At 38.7% G+C, this 23,174-nt stretch overlaps 1 protein-coding gene and 1 long non-coding RNA gene across 2 annotated transcripts in view; one reads left to right on the top strand and one right to left on the bottom strand.

Annotated features, from left to right (window-relative positions):
- Window positions 1-5,194, bottom strand: part of LOC108434744 — a 263,953-nt gene extending 258,759 nt beyond the window's left edge. Inside the window, exons 1-2 of the long non-coding RNA XR_001858392.2 lie at window positions 5,094-5,194; window positions 1,575-1,981 (exon numbers count right to left, since the gene is read on the bottom strand). This is a non-coding gene — a long non-coding RNA (uncharacterized LOC108434744). The remainder of the gene's footprint in view (window positions 1-1,574; window positions 1,982-5,093) is intronic.
- ednrba (endothelin receptor Ba) lies at window positions 5,030-14,121 on the top strand. The gene is made up of 7 exons (XM_017710100.2): window positions 5,030-5,942; window positions 7,655-7,767; window positions 8,007-8,211; window positions 8,522-8,671; window positions 9,916-10,049; window positions 11,272-11,380; window positions 11,879-14,121. Exons 1-7 carry the CDS (start codon window positions 5,553-5,555, stop codon window positions 12,014-12,016), a joined length of 1,239 nt encoding a protein of 412 aa, XP_017565589.1. The 5' UTR covers window positions 5,030-5,552; the 3' UTR covers window positions 12,017-14,121.
- Window positions 14,122-23,174: the final 9,053 nt, after the last annotated feature.

Below are 23,174 nucleotides of genomic sequence, written 5' to 3'. Positions count from 1 at the left end.
GTTAGTGGGCATTTCTCCTTTGCCGAGATAATTCATCCACCTCACAGGTGTGGCATATCAAGATGCTGATTAGACAGCATGATTATTGCACAGGTGTGCCTTAGGCTGGCCACAATAAAAGTCCACTCTAAAATGTGCAGTTTTACTGTATTGGGGGGGGTGGTTGGGGGGGCCCGGGGGGGTCAGAAAACCAGTCCAAAAGTGTTGCATTTATATTTTTGTTCAGTGTATAACAAAAATATAACAAATAAAATCTGCTGTGTCTTATGTGCCATAACATACTTTAGACTATGGGATTGCCTTATTCCTTTTGTCTTACATCTATATTTTAAAATTTTAAATCAGATCATGTGAATGATTTTGATTATAGGTCTATTAATATCACCTAACATTAATTTTCATTTCTGCCATGATGAAGGCCTACTAGTCAAAATGCTAATGTTTTGGCCTCATCATCGATGTGACTTCATAAACTGAAGTACATTTAAAAGGTATGGCCTATGCGTAACCTTATATTGATGTTAGCGGTCGCCTTCACTTACTGTGACACCTTTTCAGCAATTAAAGGGGAATTCCAGCATATTTTCTATTTTAAGTAAACAAAATCATCCTGATATGAAATGTGTTATTGTAGAAAACCTTATTGATGAATCAATTTCTTACTGTAGTAATGATCATGACACCTATAATGCTATAGTTTTGCAATTTTATTTACTATTCAAAACCACCAGTGAACCTAAACATGTCTTCTGAGTGTTGATGCTGTATATAATGTTGATAATCATAAAATAGTAGCCTACAAACAATACCCTACATGTACCCCCATGTAATGTAGTCAGAAAATACATTGTAGGCCAAAACCTTCTCAAAATCATCATAAAACAATGTTTCAGTCACTGTAAGAGACACTCTGTAAGCAGCTTTTTTGAGTCATTAAATGCTTTGGAGGTCTGATTCCTATCATGCCTAATCAAATACATGAACAAATATCAGGAATTCACCAAAAAGTTCCTCTAGAATAGCACATACAACATCAAACCACCCTGAATGACTTTAGTTACACATACAACAGTGTAATTATGGGTTATGGTTCAATTGTAAGAATGCAGTTCTAAAGATTTCTGTTGGTTGACTATAGTTAAGTTTTTGACACAAATTCGATCACTCCATCACAAAAGAGCAGTAATAAGAGCAAAGCGAATTTTCTATGACCCCACACATTCAATATATTTTTCAGCTGTTTCCCTCAGAGAGGCACTACAGATCTCTGCCTAACAAAACAAACCATTTCAAGACCATCTCACTAAATTCCTTCTGTAATTTTATTCATTCCTTGATTGAGTGCACCGTGTTACTTCTCACGTCATGTATTCGCATGTTAGGTTTCACTAGATCATCTACCGTGTTAGTACTTATGTGATTAATGTGCATTGTGAAGCTGGTCAGCACTGTATTATATTTTTATAAGCTCTTTGTTGGAACAATTCTACGAGCTCTACTGAAAAATATCCTAGGTTTGTTCACTCATATCAGCTTATGAAATCCTGAAACACTGTGTTTGCTTTTCTACATACCTTTAAACTAGAAGGGCCAAGAACACACAGGCACTTTCCAGGGGCTTATTGAGGTCGACTATCCCCTTGGCAGACATCAACATGAGGGTGGAGCACGCTGATATATCCAAAATGTCTCCACCGAGAAAGGCCAGGGGAGCAGAAACTAGAGATGGAGCCCAGACTTGTGCTGTGCATCTCAGCAAAGTTATCTGCACAAGTGTTTTGACACGGGACATAGGAAAAAGAGTCTCCTATGGGGCACTGATTTTCAGTTCTCATTCTGGACAGCCGCTGAGACGTGCACATGTGGTGGCGCTTGTGCTTTTGGTAGACAGCTCATCCAAACGGTCCAAGAAATCAGGAACAGGTGGAGGTGATATCTGAGGTCCCACAGGCTCAGGTGGATGAGACAGCTTCCATTTTCCCTGTGAGAAAAGAGTAGCCTGTATTTCAACAATAAGCCAGCTTTTATTGATTGATTTGTACTGTTTTGCTTGACTCTGAACCTCTAACATGTTTTATGAGTAAATGTTTCTCAAGGGGTCTCTTTTAAAAAGCTTTATTTATCAGACCCATTCAGTTTATCAGGGCAAAATGAACATATGTATAATATAGACCACTTTGGATGCATTTAAAGTTTAGTTGGAGTCATTTGTAAAGCCTAAATAGAAGACACATGGAACATACTGAAGCCCAAAAGTTTATATTAAATAAAAAAGGGATGTCTGATAAGATATTAACATTCATAATCTCTCTGTCTGCTTCTCCTGTTGTTACAAACATGATGCTGAAAATGAAATGTAAAAATATAATTGGATATGAATTTTCCTGTCCTTCACATTTTTATTGACTGTCCTATTAATGCACAACTATGTTGCATATGCCAACTAGAGTGTCTGCCAACTGTATCTGAATATAGACAGAAATTATGTCAATTCCCAATGGCAGCTTTTCAACATTTTTGTATGCATGATTTACTGCAGGAGTCCTATAATAACAACAGTATATATAGACCAGAAACCACAGTAAACGAACAAACTTTTTTTTGATTAACTAAGATACAATTCTAACCACTATACACTGCGATTTTACTCACATCTTTACTCATCACCCTGGTTTTAATTAAGAGCATGAAACTGAACAGACTCCAGCTCAGTGAGACTCAGCAGCTGCACAAATAGCTAAACTGAGGATCCTGCTGTGTCGGTCAGCCAGAAATAGTCATTTGAAAAGCCGTATATTTGGTTGTTTTTAAAGAAATGTTAAAGAATAAATATAGTGGCTATAGATAATAGATTTTATCAGTTTAAACTGTACACATTGTTCTCTTCTAGGCTGGCCATAGGAAAGTCAGAGCCAACTGCTGTTGTGTTTCCATGGCACTGGGTTTACCGGTCGGTTCTGAATGTGTTATAGCCATGTTAGAGACTAACAAGTTAGGTAGTCATTACTGGTTAAACTTGACTTACGGATTCGTGGTGCAACCAAATTTAGAATAAGGTTAGTTTGAAACTAACAAATGTTAAATAAGAATTTAAGATTTTATATCTAGACTTAAGCATAAACTCACACAAACCTGGTTCAACCCAGTCCAGGGCTGTCCAAAGCATTATGAAAATATTTATTGTTATTGTGATAAATTACGTCACAATGTTTCACAATATGCTTTTTTAACTTCAAAATCTTCATAATCACTTCCCAACTGCATGTTCAATTGGGCTGTATTACGTCTTAGACACATCTTAAGTCTGAAAACTTATCTGTTTAGTTAACACGACAACTTCAGTTAGGACTGAATTTAGGATAGAAGCTATTACAGAACAACAGTTCTTAAGTTCATCATCTTATCCTAACTCCAGATAAGAAAACAGAGGTACAGAAACATCCTAGACAAAATTTCCTTAATTCTGCCCCAGCTCAAAGACAACCTCAGAGCTTTCTTAACGTCCGTTTTAACTGTCCCTTTCTGTTGTTTTGTGCACTGACAGGCAGCATAGTTCACTATAACTAGCATAATGATGTTACATCTATATCTACACTATATTTCCAAAAGTATTCATTCGTCGGCCTTCACACGCATATGAACTTGAGTGATATCACATTCTTAATCCATTGGGTTTAATATAATGTCAGCCCACCCTTTGCAGCTATAACAGCTTCAACTCTTCTGAGAAGGCTTTCCAAAAGGTTTAGGAGTGTGTTTATGGGAATTTTTGACATGAATGTGAAAGCACATTTGTAAGGTCAGACACTGATGTTGGACGAGAAGTAATTCATCCCAAAGATGTTCTATCAGGCTGAGGCCAGGACTCTGTGTAGGCCAGTCAAATTCTTCCACACCAAACTCGCTCATCCATGTCTTTATGGACCTTAGTTTATGCACTGGTGCCCATTCATGTTGGAACAGGAAGGGGCTATCCCCAAACTGTTCCCACAAAGTTGGGAGCATGAAATTGTCCAAAATCTCTTCTCTGCTGAAGAATTAAGAGTTTTTTTTCACTGGAACTAAGGGGCCGAGCCCAACTCCTGAAAAATAACCCCACACCATAATCCCCCCTCCACCAAACTTTACACTTGGCACAATGCAGTCAGACAAGTACCGTTCTCCTGGCAACCGCCAAACCCAGAGTCATCTGGATTGCCTGTAGAGTCCAGTGGCGGCTCTTTATACCACTGCATTCGACGCTTTGCATTGTGCTTGGCAATGTAAGGCTTGGATGCAGCTGCTTGGCCTTGGAAACTCATTCCATGAAGCTCTCTGCGCTGTTCTTGAGCTAATCTGAAGGCCACATGAAGTTTGGAGGTCTGTAGCGATTGAGTCTGCAGAAAGTTGGCGACCTCTGTGCACTATGCACCAACGCTGACCCATTGTTATAATACCACTGACAGCTGACTGGAATATTTAGTAACGAGGAAATTTCCCGACTGGACTTGTTGAACAATCGTATCATGGTACCATGCTGGAATTCACTGAGCTCCTGAGAGCAACCCATTTTCTCAGTAATGTTTGTAGAAGCAGTCTGCTTGCCTAGGTGCTAGGTTTTATACACCTGTAGCCATGGTAATGATTGGAACAGTTGAATTCAATTATTTGGATGGGTGAGTGAATACTTTTGGAAATATAGTGTATATAGTGTATGTAAAAAGGTAGATGTTTCTGTAATACGGTCCCTGAAGTATAACCTTCTTTAGCTATTTGTATACTGCTTTGTGTTTTTTCGTTGCTTGGCCCACCACAAACATTGCACTTTGGCTGCCAAAGAAATATATATATATATATAGACACACACACACACACACACACACACACACACACACTACTATATGTCTGTGTTGTAAGAGTCTGCGGGACTAGAACTGGGTGTAGTGGAGGGCAGAACATGAATACCACAGCCTGAGGAAATGACTGCTACCATAAAGCCAAGTGATCAAACTGTTACCCTCTGATCACAAGAAGGCCATCAACGTGTTTGCCTCCTCCTAACCACCACCACCGCCTCCTCCGCCCTGTGGTCTGTCATGTGAGCCGTAGCCTACCTCCAAAAAAGTTGCCCGTGTTGTTTGGTAGGAGGGGTCGACGGCAGCCCTGCTTTTCCTGAAGGATCAAGAAACGGCTTTAACACTGAGCTGCTGCTGCTGCTTCTTCACGGCGCCGCAGGTTCTCTTCACAGCGACAGCATGGAGCACGCTGGCCTGACCTTCCCAGCGGCGTCGAGCAGCTTCTGAGGGGTGGGCATTTCACTTGTGAGGAGAACGACAACTCAAATTCTCACGGGATAAAACTTTCTTTTCCGGTCATTTTGGACGTTTCTGTCATTTCTGGGAGGAAACGAGCAACAGGTCTTTAACAGAAAGCTGTCAAACCTTTACCTCGGAATGCTTTGCCGACCCGCCACGCGCGCTCTCTGGGCTTTTTGAGCTGTGATGATAAAGTAACCGCGGTTCTTATTCCACTGGGCTGCTTTGAGGAGGAGGAGGAGAAGGGAACAAACAAACATGAGAACTGGCAGATTTTTCCTCGTTTCGCTCGTTTTCTTGGTGGAGCTCTTTATCTTGGCCTGCGCGCAGGTGAAGGACCCAAGCCAGAGAGCCGAGGCTGAGCGGGACAGGTTCGTCCAGCGCAGCGCCAACATGTCTGCGCCTCGACGGCCGCGGCTTCTGCCGCCCATGTGCACGGGCCCCACGGAGATCAGAGACACCTTCAAGTACATCAACACGGTGGTCTCGTGCCTGGTGTTCGTGGTGGGCATCATTGGCAACTCCACCCTGCTCAGGATCATTTACAAAAATAAGTGCATGCGCAACGGGCCCAACATCCTCATCGCCAGTCTGGCTCTAGGGGACCTGCTGCACATCGTCATAGATATTCCCATCAACGTGTACAAGGTGGGCCCCACCATTAGAAACACTAGGTCAGCGGTCTCGGAGTACCCCTGCCCCGCACAGCCTGCGGTAACACACCCGGGAAGGGTTCATTAGCTGATGATGTGGGTCAGCTGTGTCAGGGCAGGAGGGGGGCGGAGAGGGGCTCAGGCACCAGAGCTATGAAGCACTGCAGTAGATCAGGAGAGAGGAAGCATTGGCTCAGTTCATCATTAAGGGTGCTTATGCAAATATGTAGGATCTTACATGTAGTAGAGTGGCTTTAGTTAAAGTGAGGCAGTGGGGCTGTTTGGGACACACAGGTTAGAGGTTCAGAGTGATACAGTTATCACTTTACTTTAAAATAACTACAGTTATTTTATTCTGTTTAATTAGCAAGATGTTCTGCTGCTCATTTAGAATCAAAGCTTTCTTACAATATATATATATATATATATATATATATATATATATATATATATATATATATATGTGTGTGTGTGTGTGTGTGTGTGTGTGTGTGTGTGTGTGTGTATGAAAAATATATGTACATACATCTGAGGTACACTCATCCCACATTTTATTTTCACAATCTGCAATTATTAAGAAAAAGCATGAAAGCACGAGTGTTGATACACCCAGCTTATTAGATGGCATAATTCTCCACAATGCACGCTGTCAGTTTTGCATTGTGATAGTACAGTGTCATGATTCATTGTTTATATCCATATACATATACATGCCTACATACACACACATAGATACACACACATAGATACACACCGCAATTCAGTTCAGTTGTTTACAATCAGGAGTTTACGATCAGGATCAGTATTCCACGTCGTGGCGTATGACATGAACATGGGAACATGCAGGAGTGGGTTGTTGATTGGTGCTAGTTTTTGAAAACTTTGGTGTTCAAATATTGGATTAGGTCATTAATTGCATTGCATTAATGCATTGTCACATTTTTCCCCCATGATATCACAATGTTATATAAAGGCTGTGCTTTTCACCACACGTCCAACTATTTACTGTTATAGTGAATAGCATAACCAATTTTTTGTTTTATAGTTAGTGTGTTCTTTGATTATTTATAATAATGTATTATTAGTTATTATTCAGTGTTTTTAAATATTGATCATATTATTTTATGTAAAATCTCTATCAGACAACTTAACTAGCCAGCCAGTGTGTCTATGTGCATAGTTACATCTTCAGTAGCTTAAGTGCGTTCCAGAAGATTTCCTCTCATTTTGGAGTAATATCCACACATGTTTCCAATATGCATTACGAAAGCGTGAAATGATCCAGTGTATTTGTTTTCTGAGCAAAAATTACAGCAGATTATGCATTCTGCAATTGTGCTAATCTCATTAAGCATAATTGCATAAGCATGGTGTTAAATTAAGTTGAAGGTGTTTCATGCAAATGTTTCTAAAGAGACTAAACAGAGATCTCAATGAATAGAACAGAGTTGTCTTTGTTTTATTTACCCCCCCCCCCCAAGATTCTGCATACAGCAGCGCAATTTTACACACAGTAATAACATATAAACAGTAATATGTTGCAGACATCCAGAATATTTGCATTTGCTACTTACATGTATCCCAGTCAAGGTTCCCAACTGCAAAAAAGCATTTTAATCAAAACAGTACTGCATAAATGGTCAAACAATTGATGATTTATAAAAAGCAACATTTACAGATTAACCGAGTGCTGATTTTCTCTTTCAGCTTCTGGCTGAAGACTGGCCTTTTGGCGTTGGACTCTGTAAACTGGTACCTTTTGTTCAGAAGGCATCAGTTGGCATCACGGTGTTGAGTTTATGCGCCTTAAGCATAGACAGGTACACATCCTTTACTGACATTATTATCACACACAAGTTTGCATTAATGTCATGCTGTGCCTTCATGGTTTCACTCTTTGCTACATATATTTTGAGCCTCTTGTTTAGGAAAAACAATAAAAACCTGTATTTATGGTATAACAGATGAGATTTCATAGGAAATATACTTTCATCTGAAGGCTACAGAGAAAGCTACATTGAGGTCCTAATCTTCCAAACCTCCTGTGTTTTTTTCCAAGGTACCGCGCAGTAGCATCCTGGAACCGCATTAAAGGTATTGGAGTGCCTAAGTGGACAGCCATCGAGATCACTCTGATATGGTTTCTCTCCATTGTCCTGGCAGTGCCAGAGGCCATTGCCTTTGATATGATCGCTATGGACTACAAAGGAGAGCATCTCAGGATCTGTCTGTTGCATCCAATGCAAAAGAGCCAATTCATGCAGGTATGTTCAACATGACTACGAGGCTTTGTATCACATATATATATGTATGTTTGAGTATATATAGAGTTGTTTGAGTTTCAGAATTATTACAGAATTCAGAAAGCTGATGCCAAAGGTGGCAATAGTGTTTTTACACATTTAACTAACTTTTGGTATGAATTAAGTGCTGTCTCAGTAGCATGGATTCAGTTGTTCATGTGTGAAGATCAAGTGGACAAGCATTAGAAAATGTTGGTCATGTTTTCTTTTTGAAGCTATATATTCTGTTAATGTGGTGCCAGTTTAATGTGCTGTGCTTGTCTGTTGTCAGTTTTATAAGTCAGCAAAAGACTGGTGGCTCTTCAGCTTTTACTTCTGTATGCCGCTGGCCTGCACAGCCATCTTCTACACCCTCATGACTTGTGAAATGCTGAGAAAGAAGAACGGCGTCCAGATCGCCCTGAATGACCACCTAAAACAGGTCAGTATTAGGCCTGTTGCAATTATTACATAAAAGTCGAATCACAATTATTTAAACTGACCGCAATGGTTTTCCACAGTTGTTACCCTTCACAATCATATGTTTATATCGCAACAAAATGAATGTGGGGACATTTCCACAGTTGGGTTAAATAGGTAATAAATACAAGTAAATTAAAGAATTTGCAGTTATTACAGTTTTACAAAAACAACAAAAGTCCTGATCCTGGTGCTTTAACATCTTTAGAGGGCAGCGGTGAGTAATGTTTGTTTATTTTAGCTCAAACTCTGTCTGTTGTTAGTTGGAAGCTACTAGCTAGTAAGCAAAATAGTTAAAAAGGCCATTTTAGGCTTTTCGTAGTTGCTAAAAATACAAATTGTTAATCCAAGTATTTATATGGCGATTAATCATCAGCTAAAATTTTAGACAGGCCTAGTCAGTACAATAGGCGAATGTTTAGAACCTTTGAATTTCAGTCCTACAGTCCATTTTTTTATGCGACATCATTTTGTAAGCAACCACTTACAAACCGTATGGAATGTTTTCAGAGTATTATGCTCCCATGTTTTTCATGCTCTGTGCAACACAACTGCAAACTGAGTCCATGTGGAGCCAAATGATCATTTAAGGAATTGCTGACTGGAGCTTGCTTCTAATCCTTGTGGTGTCAAGCAGTAGCAAAGAGATGAACATTTTGTTTTCAGGGTGTAAATCTCTGACATAACAATAATTCACCACAATTTGAATGATATATAAATTATTTTCAGAATGCACTAATTGCACTTGGAAATTAAGGCACTATTTACACAGTAGTGGAATATATATATATATATATATATATATATATATATATATATATAACAAGAATCTCAGATGTATTCAAATTTTACATCATGTGAGCACTGCAGCCTCCCTTTACATTATGTGCAACTTTCAGGATAAATGGACCAATAGAACTGCTAAAAAATTGCTTGGAATAAGAAATGTTTACATTAACGTCATATTCAGAGTAAAGAATGTATTTGGCCACTCCTGTAAAGTATCCGATAATTGTTTTATTTAAACGTTTTATGACAGTATTTTTTTTATTTACATGGTTGAAAATGGCCCAAAACGAGTGCATGCTTTACAGAACATACTATAATCGATTACAATTCTAATTTTCCTGTATTAAAGCAATGTAAAAGCCTCCTTCATAACAGTGCACTTGTGTTGTTTTTAATATGCTTATTTCTTTTCTACAGCGACGTGAGGTGGCCAAGACGGTGTTCTGTCTGGTGCTGGTCTTTGCCCTCTGCTGGTTGCCTCTGCACCTGAGTCGTATCCTCAAACTGACCATTTATAATGAGGAAGACCCCAACCGCTGTGAACTTCTGAGGTAAAAACATGCACATACCCATCATTTGAACTTGGTGGCATATTGTCATGGTTTCCTGAGAGAAAAGCCCTCCTTATGCATTAAATGTATTTATTGTATCTTACTGTATGAACTTTTACACTAATCCTACTATTTTAAGTTTCAATCATCCTGGTCAAATGACATGTTTTGTTGATTTTCTACATGAAAATAAGTTAACACTTTCTCTACATACAACTTAAATATGGCATTTCATATGCAACCCCAATTCCAATGAAGTTGGGACGTTGTGTAAAACATAAAAACAGAATACGATGATTTGCAAATCCTTTTCAACCTATATACAGTTGAATACACTACAAAGACAAGATATTTAATGTTCAAATGGATAAACTTTATTGTTTTTTGCAAATATTCACTCATTTTGAATTTGATGCCTGTAACACAAGTTGGGACAGGGGCGTGTTTACCACTGTGTTACATCACCTTTCCTTTTAACAACACTTAATAATTAGCGTTTGGGAACTGAGGACACTAATTGTTGAAGCTTCGTAGGTGGAATTCTTTCCCATTCTTGCTTGATGTACATCTTCAGTTGCTCAACAGTCCGGGGTCTCCGTTGTCGTATTTTGCGCTTCATAATGCGCCACATATTTTCAATGGGAGACAGGTCTGGACTGCAGGCAGGCCAGTCTAGTACCCTCACTCTTTTACTATGAAGCCACGCTGTTGTAACACATGCAGAATGTGGCTTGGCATTGTCTTGCTGAAATAAGCAGGGACGTCCCTGAAAAAGACGTTGCTTGGATGGCAGCAGATGTTGCTCCAAAACCTGTATGTACCTTTCAGCATTAATGGTGCCTTCACAAATGTGTCAGTTACCCATGCCATGGGCACTAACACACCCCCACACCATCAGAGATGCCAGCTTTTGAACTTTGCTCTTATAACAATCCAGACAGTCCTTTTCCTCTTTGGCCCGGAGGACACGACGTCCATGATTTCCAAAAACAATTTGAAATGTGGACTCGTCAGACCACAGGACACTTTTCCACTTCGCATCAGTCCATCTCAGATGAGCTTGGGCCCAGAGAAGCCGGCGGCATTTCTGGGTGTTGCTGATATGTGGCTTTCGCTTTGCATGTAGAGGAGGTGTCAAATTTTCAACGAGAAAATCAACGAAACGTCATTTGACCAGGTGCGTATACAACTGTACATGTTGTGTTGTACTGTTTGCCTCCAGCTTCTTTCTGGTCCTTGACTACATTGGGATCAACATGGCATCAGTGAACTCATGCATCAACCCAATCGCTTTATATATGGTCAGCAAGCGCTTCAAGAACTGCTTCAGGGTAAGTTTATCAAATTTTTATTTATCAAATGCCCTTTTGTGCTGCCTATGCTGTTGAGTTAGGTAACCAATGCAAGTCACAAGGCACTATTCTAGGTGATGAGAGAAGTATTACCTCAATAAAAAGGCTGTTTTCTGATATTTCTGAACAGTTACCCAACATACTGCTTTTGACTACTTTGCCATAGTGGCTAATTAATATCTGGCCAGGCAAAATGGATGGCTTTAAAGTAACTTCTTGAAAATATTTACATGAAGTTGTGTGCTTGATGCGATTTTGATGATCTATTTTTGTCTCTTCTTGTTTAGCTCAAATTCTTATCATTGAGTGCACGTTAAATCTATTTAGCATCAGAACTTGAAGTCAGTCTTTCATGTGAACTTGTATTTAATTTCATTCCAGTCAGTTCAGTTGATTCTGGTGTTATGCAGTGCATTTGTTGTGTCCCTGCTACATTCAATCTGATGCACAACATTTCACTCCATTCTTTGTGTTCAGTCTTGCCTTTGTTGCTGGTGCCTGCCTCCTGAGATGTTAGCCATGGACGAGAAGCAGTCCTGCATGAAGCTGAAAACGACGGATCGAGGATCAGAACAAAGCAACAGTCGAATCTCCAACAAGTACACGTCCACTTAACTACTGGGCTTGGCACACTCGTTTTGTGAAACTAGCTTTAAACAGAAGTTTCCTAAACTGGACTGGGCCCAAGCCTAGGCTAAAAAGATCTTCAATGGTGATTCATTATTTACATTGCAACTTAGTCCAAGACAAGGCTTAATCTGTGACCGGGAAGCTGGCCCTAAGTTAGAATTGTTTCAGGGTCTATTCTGGAATGATACAGTACATAATTGGAGACAGTATTGGGGTATTTGTCACAACTACTGGGCCACAAAAGAAGCTAGGTTCTCTATATCTAGATGGACACAATAGTATTTTTTAGCGATGGCTCAAAATTCCCATTCATAGGAATCATGTGTTCCTAGGGATGTAAAAACACATCTGAAGGTGGTGATTCTGCATCTATGGTTTAAACAGAGACAGACTCTAATAATATTCAAGTATGCACTCGTTTTTTTTCTCAAAGGTAAAAAATTCCATCATAGTATATTGTTTTTATTGCTTATTTTCCACTATATGTAAATAGTTCATGTAGTTACATTTATGTATTTTGTGTTTTTTAAAAATTCCAAATTGTACCATAATCGTATAAAATAGTATTATGGTGAAATTTGAGATTATTACGTTAAATAGTTCATGAAGAATCAAATTGAATTCTTCAGGTCAAAGATTTACACCCCATTGGTTCCAGTATTGACTTGTTGGCCAAGTATGCAGTTTTCCTATTGGCTTGCCTGATGGAATTCTTTTCCACTAGACAGATCTAGTGAGATGTTAGACCATTTCTTTGTGCGATGAAAGTTATAAATGAATGCTAGCATGTATTACGCTTTGTAGTCTATATAAAGGCCAAAGAAAGATTACTCAAATGTACTGATGTAATTATGTTAAACGTTCAACCACACTTAAAGGCCTGGAACTACAATGCCTGCTTTGTTCTGAAATTGCTTATCCAGAGACGACATCTCTGTTGGATATTCCAAGGGTTTAGAGACAATGGCCCTATTTCTTCAGCTCCTTTATCACTACATACCTATATTTACTGAGTTGGAGTTCCCAGAACATGACAGTTTCACTGAAGGGGGCTGAATTGTGAACTTTAAGTTACTGATGCTTGTATAACGTGTGCTATGTGGATTTTGAGGACTGTGGAGTTAAACTATTGTTTCAAAACTGATACGACCCTTTCGAATGGGTCAGAAGAGAGTGTTTAATATGTTCTGTCCTTCCAGTAATGGAAATGCCTGCAGTATGGAAAAATATATAATATTCCAGTGCATTAAAAGCTCTTGTTTTAATGTTTAATCAGGTTATGCTGAAATGTTGGTCATAAGGTCATTATAGTAGTTTGAATGTAAGTACTTAAAACATATAAAAATGCAGAAATTCATCTCATTGTTATGTAAAACTCAAAGCTGTAGGCTGGTAGGAACAAGAGCTTATGATAGCTGTGCCTTTTATCAGCTTTGTATCACTTTCAGTATTAGTGGCTGACTCTGCTTCCTTCTTTATTGCTATAATTACCATATGTGCCTTGTCTATATTTAGATAGCTTAGAGTTACCAAGTTGTGCCATTACATACTGGTTACTCAATTGAACTGTGATTGTAACTCTCTGTTGAAGGTCTTAGAGTTAATGTACATGTTCTACATCATCTGAAAACAATACTTGGTTTTGTATTTACTGAGTTAAGTTTTTGTTTTGAGAAGACAGAATGTATCTATTACACTTTGTGTGTTTGCATCTTTGTGCTAGCAAGGAGGCTGAATATATTATTAGCATTGATCCAATTTGAATATATCCTTCTCATAACATGAACGATCTCTGTTCATCATAAACGACGTTCGGTTCGGATAAATCAAGGACAGAACTGGGTCAGAGAGAAAGAACCGTTATGTGACCAAATCAGTAGACCTTACTGAACACATGTAGCCCACTTGCTTAATTATGGACTTAAATTAAGGTAATAAACTTTTGCGAGTCATAAACTTTTCAGATCTTATAAAGAAGCTACAGAGAGCACATTGAAGCAGCTCTTTCTATTGATATATGGGCTTTAAACTGAAACTTCAGTCATTTCAACCTCACTTGTTTCTTACTAATAAAGAGCATTTGAACTGAATGGTCTGTTGTACAGAATTGGGTTGACCTAAATATGCCTCGTGTGAGACACACCATGACCTAACCTGGGTTATACAGTGTTGCTCCAACAAAAATGACCTCATTAATCTTTATCGCACTTATTGGCTTTATCTGTGCCCTGCCTTATGCAGAGGTCACAAGATTTACAGGAGCATTACTGAAGGCCATCATGTGAGAGACTCTTGAGTACACTGCCTTCTCTTATGACTGCACTAACATCCCTCCCTTCCCCTAAGTGATCGTCACGCACGCCGCATTAATGCCGTGAAAGGTCCCTTCTGTATTTTTCAGGACTGAAGTCTCTCCTCCCATCCCCCCCATGTATCCTCCCTCTGGGGCTGTAAAATCGACTACAGCAGCACCAATGACTGTCAGAAAATCCAGTCTCAGCCATCAGAGCATCTTGCCCTCGACTTGCTCTTACCTATCATCTAAGGCCCTGGTTCTGCTCAAAATCAAATTTACTGAATTTTCCCCTTATTCCAATAGTAGTTGACCAGCCAAGACATGTTTGTTGCATGAAGTTTGCTTCTGGAGTTTTGCAGCTCAGCTAAGAGTCTAATGTAGCCAACAACTCATTAAAGCTTAAAACAGTCAATTAGCGTAATACAACATTCAAGTTTCCAAGATGTTTTTAGCTTTGTCATGTACTGTTTGGCCTATTTCTGCAGATATGTGTGTTCAATAGTGTCAGAAACGACACTACATGCAAGCGAGATGATTTCTGGGGCAGTCGTGGGCTGGAGGTTAGGGAATCAGCCTCATGACCGGAAGGTCGCCAGTTCGATCAGAGCCGACAGCACATGACTGAGGTGTCCTTGAGCAAGACACCTAACCCCCAACTGCTCCCCAGGTGCTGTGGATTGGGCTGCCCACCGATGTGGTGTTTCACTTCCTGGATGGGTTAAATGCAGAGGTGAAATTTCCCCGTTGTGGGACTAATAAGGGTCTCTTAATTTAACCATGCAGCTTGGCAATGCTATTTGGTGGTTGTAAACTCTCATTACTTGTTAGCTACCTTTCATTAGCTTTGTTGATCCAGTGGAAAATGAAACCTCATACATGTCATGGCTGATTACATATGTTTACTTAAAATTGTATTAAATGACCTAAAAGATTCATTTCCAAGGCCATTTGTCAATGGAAATAGTGAGGGACAAATGAGGGGATGTTCAGGGGTTTCAACAAATAGTTTTAAGACTTTTTTTTTTTTTTTTTTAAACTTAGTGTTTTCTCTTGTTGGGTCAGTAAATCCAAATGTTTACTTGTTTTCTATTAATGAACAGTAACAACTTTTATTGTCAATATCATGCATTCCACTACGTAATTGCATTTTGTTCTAATGCTCTATGCAGTAAACATTCTATGTAGGCATTTTTCCCCTTCTGCCACTCAAAAATGTTAAATTCAAACAGCATGGAGCGTTTCAGCTTCAAAGGAGCTTCTTGGATGAGAATCCTCTGCTGCATTCTCTGCTTTACCCTCTTGGTGAAGAACACCCCACAAAAATAGTTGGCGTGAATATTTGGAAAAGAATCCAGATCTCTTGGGTTTGGAGAATTGTTATCTACTCGAACTTCCCACAGTCTTCCTCCATTTGACAAATCCACCCCATGTGTAACCGCACAAAATACAGCAACAGTCTAGCACTGTACCGCAGGCCATCAATTATTCTGAAATCTATTCTGTGACTCTCAGAGTGGTGTAACTACCAATAATGTGAGAAGGGCGATTGCACTGGGACCTGCGGTGACTGATAAAAGTTACACTTATTGTCATGGGTAGCTACAAAAAGTTAATAATATACCTTATGTTTAACTTGGACGCACACACACACACACACACACACATCTTCTAAGCCGCTTCTTCTTGGTCGCGGGGTTAACTTGGACAGGGTTCTTAAATTTAAATTTCACAAAACCTAACAAATGTTAACTCGTTTTACGAGAGTAATTAACAACTTTGTGTTAAAACCAGGTTTAGATCCTCATGTTTAATCCTGTGTTTATGCCCATGTAAGCATAACATTTATGAATAGCCAACTTGACGAAACATGGTCAAGCAACTTATTTTTCAATGAAGGAAGAAGAAATCAAACCATGTAAATATGTAGAATGTAAAGCATTTGTAATTGTGTAAAAACACTGTCAGCACTGCTACTATATCAGTGTGTACTGTCATACTATTTGCTTTACCTTCTTAACATCCACGTTGTACCTCTCGGCTGTCGGGACATACCTTGTATCTCCATTTTTGTCGTTTTTCAGTTTTTGTCATCATTTGAAAATGCTTGTTGCTTTTTACATTGATTGTGAATTTTCATGATGAATGGACCAAAAGACACGGCCAAAAATTAGATGGAAAAAAGTATTTCCATTGAGGAGGTTTTTTCTTTCTCCTGCAAACAGTTTGACAACAGTGATGTTTCCTTTGTTAAGGGATATTCTTATCCCAAGTGACACCAAAAACATTCAAAGACTATGGATGTCCAGCTCCATCGGACAGCTCTCGCTGATTGATCAGAATGTCTGCCCTGATTAATCAAAGAGCTGTCCATAAAACAAAATCCCAAACTTAACCAGTACAGAGTAATCCACAGTCACAAAACAGAAAATCCATGGTAAACCAGCCATCTCCTCGCGAGACAGGCCCTGGGTTGATACACAATGGGCAGCAAGTGAATTACACTTTCATTTTGTTTATTCATTAAAGATCATTTTGCAGATGGTTTTTGTTTCCTCAGGAGCCCACAAGATCCGATTTACGCCTCTCTCTCGAACCTGCTTGTGTCACTTATCGCTGCCAACCAGTTGACATAATATAATGCCAAAAGACCAAATCTGCAGGATGTCATTATGAGATATGTCTTCAAGGCCAAACCCCTGTCAGTATAAATTTCCATTTATGCTGTGAAAATGCTGTTTGACAAACCGTCCATGGCTCTGCAGAGACTTCCCCAATCAATACACAGGCCACTGTCGCACAATGTCCCCAGGGTCAATAAAAAGTATTAGCACTGATTGTATTGTCCTATTTGAGCAATGCTTTCCTCACACAGTTCCCCAATGCAATTTTGACTGACAGCCTGCAAGAGAAAGTTCACCAAGTTACATCTGGCTCAAGTTACACTAACATTTGGAGAGGAGAGTGAAAATGGGCCCGCACATACTTTTGGCTTAGCAGTTCAAACACTTCAGAGAAAAATAAATGTTGAAGTAATCAAAGGCTCAGAGCTGGGTAGCAGGGAGAGAGCCAGAGAAAGGTATGAAGGGTCCTTGTGCAGTCCCTGTCTCTGTTTGCCAAATGGAGGCATAGAAAGAAATGAGATGGCTCTTTTCCCTCAGTGGATCATTCGTTTTTTTGTCAAATAAGTAAACAAAGGGAAAGGCGGCAGTGATGTAGAACCTTGATCATCTTATAATTGCATGAATGAAAAGGAAATCCATTTGTTGTCAGAATATTCCAAAACATAAACCTAAGGAACACCGGGCCTCACTCACAAAGATCTTAAATCTGCTCTTGAGAAAGATCAGATTCATAACGTGTTCTTAAACCGCAGAATTATTTGCCCCTTTGTGCTCTTGCGTGTGTGCAGATTCTGTTCTTACCTAAGAACTAAGAAATAAGAAAACATTGATGAATGTCAGAAACTTTGTGACAACCAGGCTTTGAGAAGAAATTTGTTCTTAAGAATGTTTTCAAAAGTTTGAAGAACCTTCACATATGAATGTCCTGCACCAATTTAAGGGTTCTTTGTAGAACTTTCACATTATTGGGAGGTTCTTTAAACTATCAAAAGATTCTTCGCATTCACACATCAAAGATACTCACACATCACATTTATAAAAATCCACTGAAGGATTCTTTTCACTCTTTTTGGCACCTTCATTGTTAAGACTGTACGGTAAACTAAACAGTTCTTGGCTTGAATGTACAGCTGTAGGAAACCTCTTTAATTGGTATACAACTTTTATATTAAAATTAAAATAGGTTCTTCGGAGTGATGAAATAGAAGAACCACTTCTGGTTTCCTTTCAGTGGATGGTAGAGATTTATATGAGATGTGAGTTTGAACAACATTTTCAGAGTTTAAAGAACCTCCACATATTGTAGGTTCTGTACCAGTTAACGTTTTTTTTCCACCCTAGAACCGTACATCTAAACCAAGAACCATTTAGGAGCCTTTATTTATAAGAGTGCAAGGCAAACATTTCAGGCGTAGTCCAGAAGAGTAGATCAACTTATTATTGTTATTTTAATGCAGAGCAGTGCACTGCAACACATTTTCATTTAAATTCGCGTTACTTTGTGTTTCAGAAATCATTTCCACTGACTGTGCAGGGCTCGGGGCAAAGGAAGTGTTTTGATATCATTTCATTAAAGTATCTTTAACTCCAAAAATGTTTGAAAAGGGGGAGAAGCGAAAACTCCCTGAGGAACGAAGCAATCTGAATGTCAACAGAATAAAATGATGCTTATATCAGATGTATTATAAGAAAATGCCTTCAGGAGACTGAAGAGCCATGGTCCATTTGGTCACGCTTGTTTTTAACTGAATAGACTGTGGAATCCAATCCGACATTATGAGGCGAGATGTTTGATGAGATTTTAAGCCTGACAGTGATACCTCCTTAAGGAAAAAAGGTTGAAAAGAGGAAAAAAAAAAACGCTTCTACATATTCTGCAAGTTCCAAAATCGGTTCATTATTTATTAAGTCTGTGACGAGGGAGATATCATAAAAATGCTAGTTTTTAAAAGAATTATAAACCATAAGAATTATAAATTGGCCATAAGAATTGTTATCCAATGAAAATACAAATGATAAAAGAGGCCACAGTTCTTGTTTTAGAACGTTCATGCATAACATTCGACAAATAAATATATTTTTGCCATCTAACTAAATGTTAGTTTTCCACTGATGTGGCTCCTTTGATTTTTTCTCCCTTTTCCTGTCGGGGAAAAAAGTGTTAGATGACAGATTGTGCAGACAGAATTGAAGCATTGTTTACAGATGGATGTATGAAAAAACAACAGGCCTTGAATAGTTTGTTGGTTTGTTTGTTGGCTTTATTTAAGCATATGGCAGCAGCATATGGCACCATATGCTGCAAACGTGGCAGGTTCTCACTCATTCGTCTATTTTCTACTACCACTCAGGACCACAGTAAAATACAAAAGAAGGCATTTAAAACATTTTAACAGTACTTTAGGCCTACAAAAACATTATAAGATATAAAAGAACATAAAAGTCCTGCTTTTTCCTGCTCTATCTGAAGCGTAATCCGACTTTCCAGTGCAAACGACAGCAAAGGTTCAGTGCTGAGTGACGTTCCTTCCCTTATTTATTACCAAACAAACGAGCCACTAGGAAATTTAAGCTTAGTTGCAATTTTAAAGAAACTGTTTCCTCAATAATATAATTTCCATAAATGTCCATCACCACTGTCCATCCAGACAAGATGTTTGGTGTCTGAAGTTTCTCTCGTTTTAGACTACAGAGCTACAAGGCTAATATAGCTAACAAGTAATGGAAAATAGACAAAATTCAGGTTTCAAGAGGCCCAGTTTTAGCTAGTCAGCTCCTGAATTATTGGCACCCTTCATGAAAATGAGCTTAAACAAACCTCACATGCAATAAACGATACAACTCCATTTCCAAACAAAGTTGTGACGCTGTGCAGAATGTAAACAAAGAAGGAATGCAATGATATTCAAATTATGTATATCATATCATAGCCAAAATGCAATGATGTGCAGAACATTTAAACCCTTTATTTAATTGAAAATAGTACAAAGACACCATATCAAATATATATATCGATATTACATGATATATCATATAAAAAATATGTCCATTTTAAATTTAATGCCATCAACATGTTCCAAAAAATTGGGACAGGAGCAGGTTTACCGCTGTGTTTCATCCCCTCTTGTAACAACACTCTAAAAGCAATTGAAAACTAAGGACACCAATTGCTGTAGTTCTGAAAGTGAAATGCTTTCTCATTTAATGTTGAGAAACATTAGTCTTTTTTGGAACGTGCTGTTGGCATCAAATTCTAAATGGGCATATATTTTTCAAAAAACAGTAGATTTTTTCAGTTTCAACATTTGATATGTTGTCTCTGTACTATTTTCAATTAAATAAAGGGTTTAAATGTTCTGCACATCATTGCATTTTGGTTTTATTTACATTTGCAGTGTCCCAGCATTTTTGGAAATGGGGTTGTGTTTTGGGCTTTAAAAAAAATTCTGCATGCTTAAATTTTTACTCTGTGTTTTGTCAAAATAAAAAAATTCTTTGGTCTTCACTTGTGAGCTGCCCTCTTCAATACACACCACAGGTTTTCAGCTGGGTTCAAATTTGAACACTGGGCCACTGCAACTCTTGGCCTTCTGGCAGCAGCAGAAAAACTGCCAGGACAAATTTCCTGGCGTTTAGTGGGATTTGTTATGCCATTGGCTGCAACAGAGCAGCCCTAAAGAATCAGAGATCCACCACCATATTTGACAGGGGTTATCGGGTGCTTTTCGTTGTGTGCAATCCTTTTATTCACCAAAAATAATGGTGACCATTTCAAGTTCATGTTTTGTCTTATCTGACCACATCACATGGTTCCTTCCACATGCAGTTCCAAGGATTTGCATTTTGTGGCCTGCTCTTAAGAAAGGCTTCTTTCATGGAACTCCAAAAACTTCCAAAAATCTTCCAGTCATGGATGTGGCATCTGACTGACTAAACTGTGCTGTCCTGAAACTGTGATCTTTCAGTTCCTAATTTTCTTATCCACCTCCGCACTGTATGTGGGGGCAGTGCAACCGTCCTCTTCAAGCAAGAGGACCTTTCCATGCGTTTCAAACTTTATCGCAGTGATTGTGCTTGATAGTAATTTCATAAGACTACTCTTTTTTATATCTATTTCCTAATCTGTGCAGGTCCACAGCCTTCTGTCTCATTTGAGTTGGCATGTTGATGGAGGACAAAGGGACTTTACATGTGCGTGAGCTCATATTTATAACCCATGAGGACAGGAAATGGCCATAGACAATAACAGAGTTCCTTAAGACTAGGAGCAATAAAAAGCAAGCATTATTTGAAGTACTACACTTGGGTTAAGGGAAAAAGTATGCACATTTGGCTTTTCACCAAACTATCGCTTTACTTTAAGGCCAAGAGAGAAAGCATCCTTGATGTTGCTTTCGCCCACGCCTTCATTATAAGTGCACAGGCAGAAATCAGGTCACACAACCCACCACAGCAAACTTGACTGAGAAAAACACAGAGAAGATGAAGGAGGCAACAAGTGGGAGAGGTTGTTTCAGAACAAAGCCTGTGTTGAGAGAAGGTGGGTAAAGCACGATGAGCTTTCATCACCTTCTGTTCTCGTACCTCACATGTGCAGATGCCCACAGGCATCTCATTAGGAGCCTTAAGGGTACAGAGCTCTGAGCAAATCTAATAGTGACCCCTACTGGGTGATCAACAGGTTTCTCCTACAAGTGGTCAAACAAGAGCAACCATCTTCCTCTCCAAGCATTTAATTAGTGACCACCAAGTGTAGAGGCTTAAAGCAGAAGTTCAGCAAAAAATCTAATGTACACAATTTTCAGCTTACCCCAGATGTAGTTGATCAGTCAAGACATACTACTGTCTGAGGTTTGTGTCGGACACTGTGCGAAATACTGTTACCTGTAAAAATGGGCAAAAGTAGAGACAATACTCAGGGTTACAAATGGCTAATACTGCTGTTTTTTTAAGCTGAATTCATTCCATTTTTGTAGATAAAATGTCATATAACATTCACACAAGCCTATCTGCAGCACAGAACAATGGGATGGGCTCCTTTCCAAAGGTTCAATATGGCAAAGACTCAAATTGACATACTTTTTCCTTAGAACAAGTACTGATGATTAGCTGAAACAATCTGAAATTAGCTTCTATAGTTTTGCTCTGGAGCTTTGAGGGTGATGTAGCTAACAAGCTGGTAAAATAGACAACAAAATACAAAATATAGTTTTTAGCTTTGCACCATACTTTTGTTCATTTTTAAAAACAATAGCATGTCATACAGTCTCATAAGCCTATCTATTTGAGTTTACCTAACAATACAACGCTGTATGAGGTTAGTGTGATTTTTAATGCATGCTGTGTTTATGATGCAAAGTCACAAATACAAGCTTTCATACTTACTAGCTACATTAGCCTCCAGTGCAAGACTAAAGTAGCAACCACCTGAAGTGGAGACCACCTTTCATTTAAGTTCCCAACACCTCTTACTTTTAAATTATTCATTAATAGTCTAAGTAAAAAAAAGCCATAAAACATTTATAGAAAATTTCACAAAAGCCTCAACAACTAAGCATAACGTTTCTGCATTTAGTGTGTTCACTCTTTGCCTTTAGTAGTTTCCATTGTTTTCTGGAGAATCTACAAGCATATTTTTCCACAGCTCCAAAGTTCAGTCTCAGAAGTTGGTTGCACTTTCTGCTTCTCATGATCAAATTCATCTCAATTCCAAATTTAGATTCATCAATTCATACGTCACATCTCACAGCAATTTTCCTTTATTTTTGTCTTGCTTTTCTTAGTAAAGGTTTCTTGACAGCTACACATCCTTTCAGACTGATAGTGTTGGATTGAGTTGTCTTCTCACAGTGGAAGGACGGACAGAAACACCTGTGGATTTTTTCAGATCTGAAGCACAAGTAGAGCTTGACTCTCCTGCCTCTCAAAGATAAAATCTCTAAGTACTGTTTTTATGATGGAGAGTTTTGGTGGTCTACCAGGTCTCGCATGTTAGATGGGCATCACATTTTCTCTATATCTTTGAACTGTTTTTGAATTTTTGTTTTGTTGAAATTTTTTTCAACGTCTTTTACTTTGACTTTTACTTTTTGTGCAAGTACTGAATCCTTAAAAATGTACCTGTACTTAATGGCTATTTTGACTGGAAATGAAATAAATGAAAGGTGGTCTCTGACTTTTGCACAGTACCATCCATATATGATCTTGTTATTGAAGCAAACAGTCC

The sequence above is a fragment of the Pygocentrus nattereri genome, chromosome 12 (assembly GCF_015220715.1).
Source record: "Pygocentrus nattereri isolate fPygNat1 chromosome 12, fPygNat1.pri, whole genome shotgun sequence".
NCBI lineage: Eukaryota > Metazoa > Chordata > Actinopteri > Characiformes > Serrasalmidae > Pygocentrus > Pygocentrus nattereri.
Note: the sequence above shows the minus strand (reverse complement) of the source record. Positions and strands in the feature narration are given on the sequence as shown.

What these genes read in the sequence shown, in the direction of transcription:
- ednrba (XM_017710100.2), top strand. Translation starts at nt 5,553, where the DNA reads ATGAGAACTGGCAGATTTTTCCTCGTTTCGCTCGTTTTCTTGGTGGAG. An exon ending in AAAAGAGCCAATTCATGCAG is followed by an intron (nt 8,212 to 8,521) that starts GTATGTTCAACA and finishes GTCTGTTGTCAG; the next exon opens with TTTTATAAGTCAGCAAAAGA. An exon ending in GCTTCAAGAACTGCTTCAGG is followed by an intron (nt 11,381 to 11,878) that starts GTAAGTTTATCA and finishes CTTTGTGTTCAG; the next exon opens with TCTTGCCTTTGTTGCTGGTG.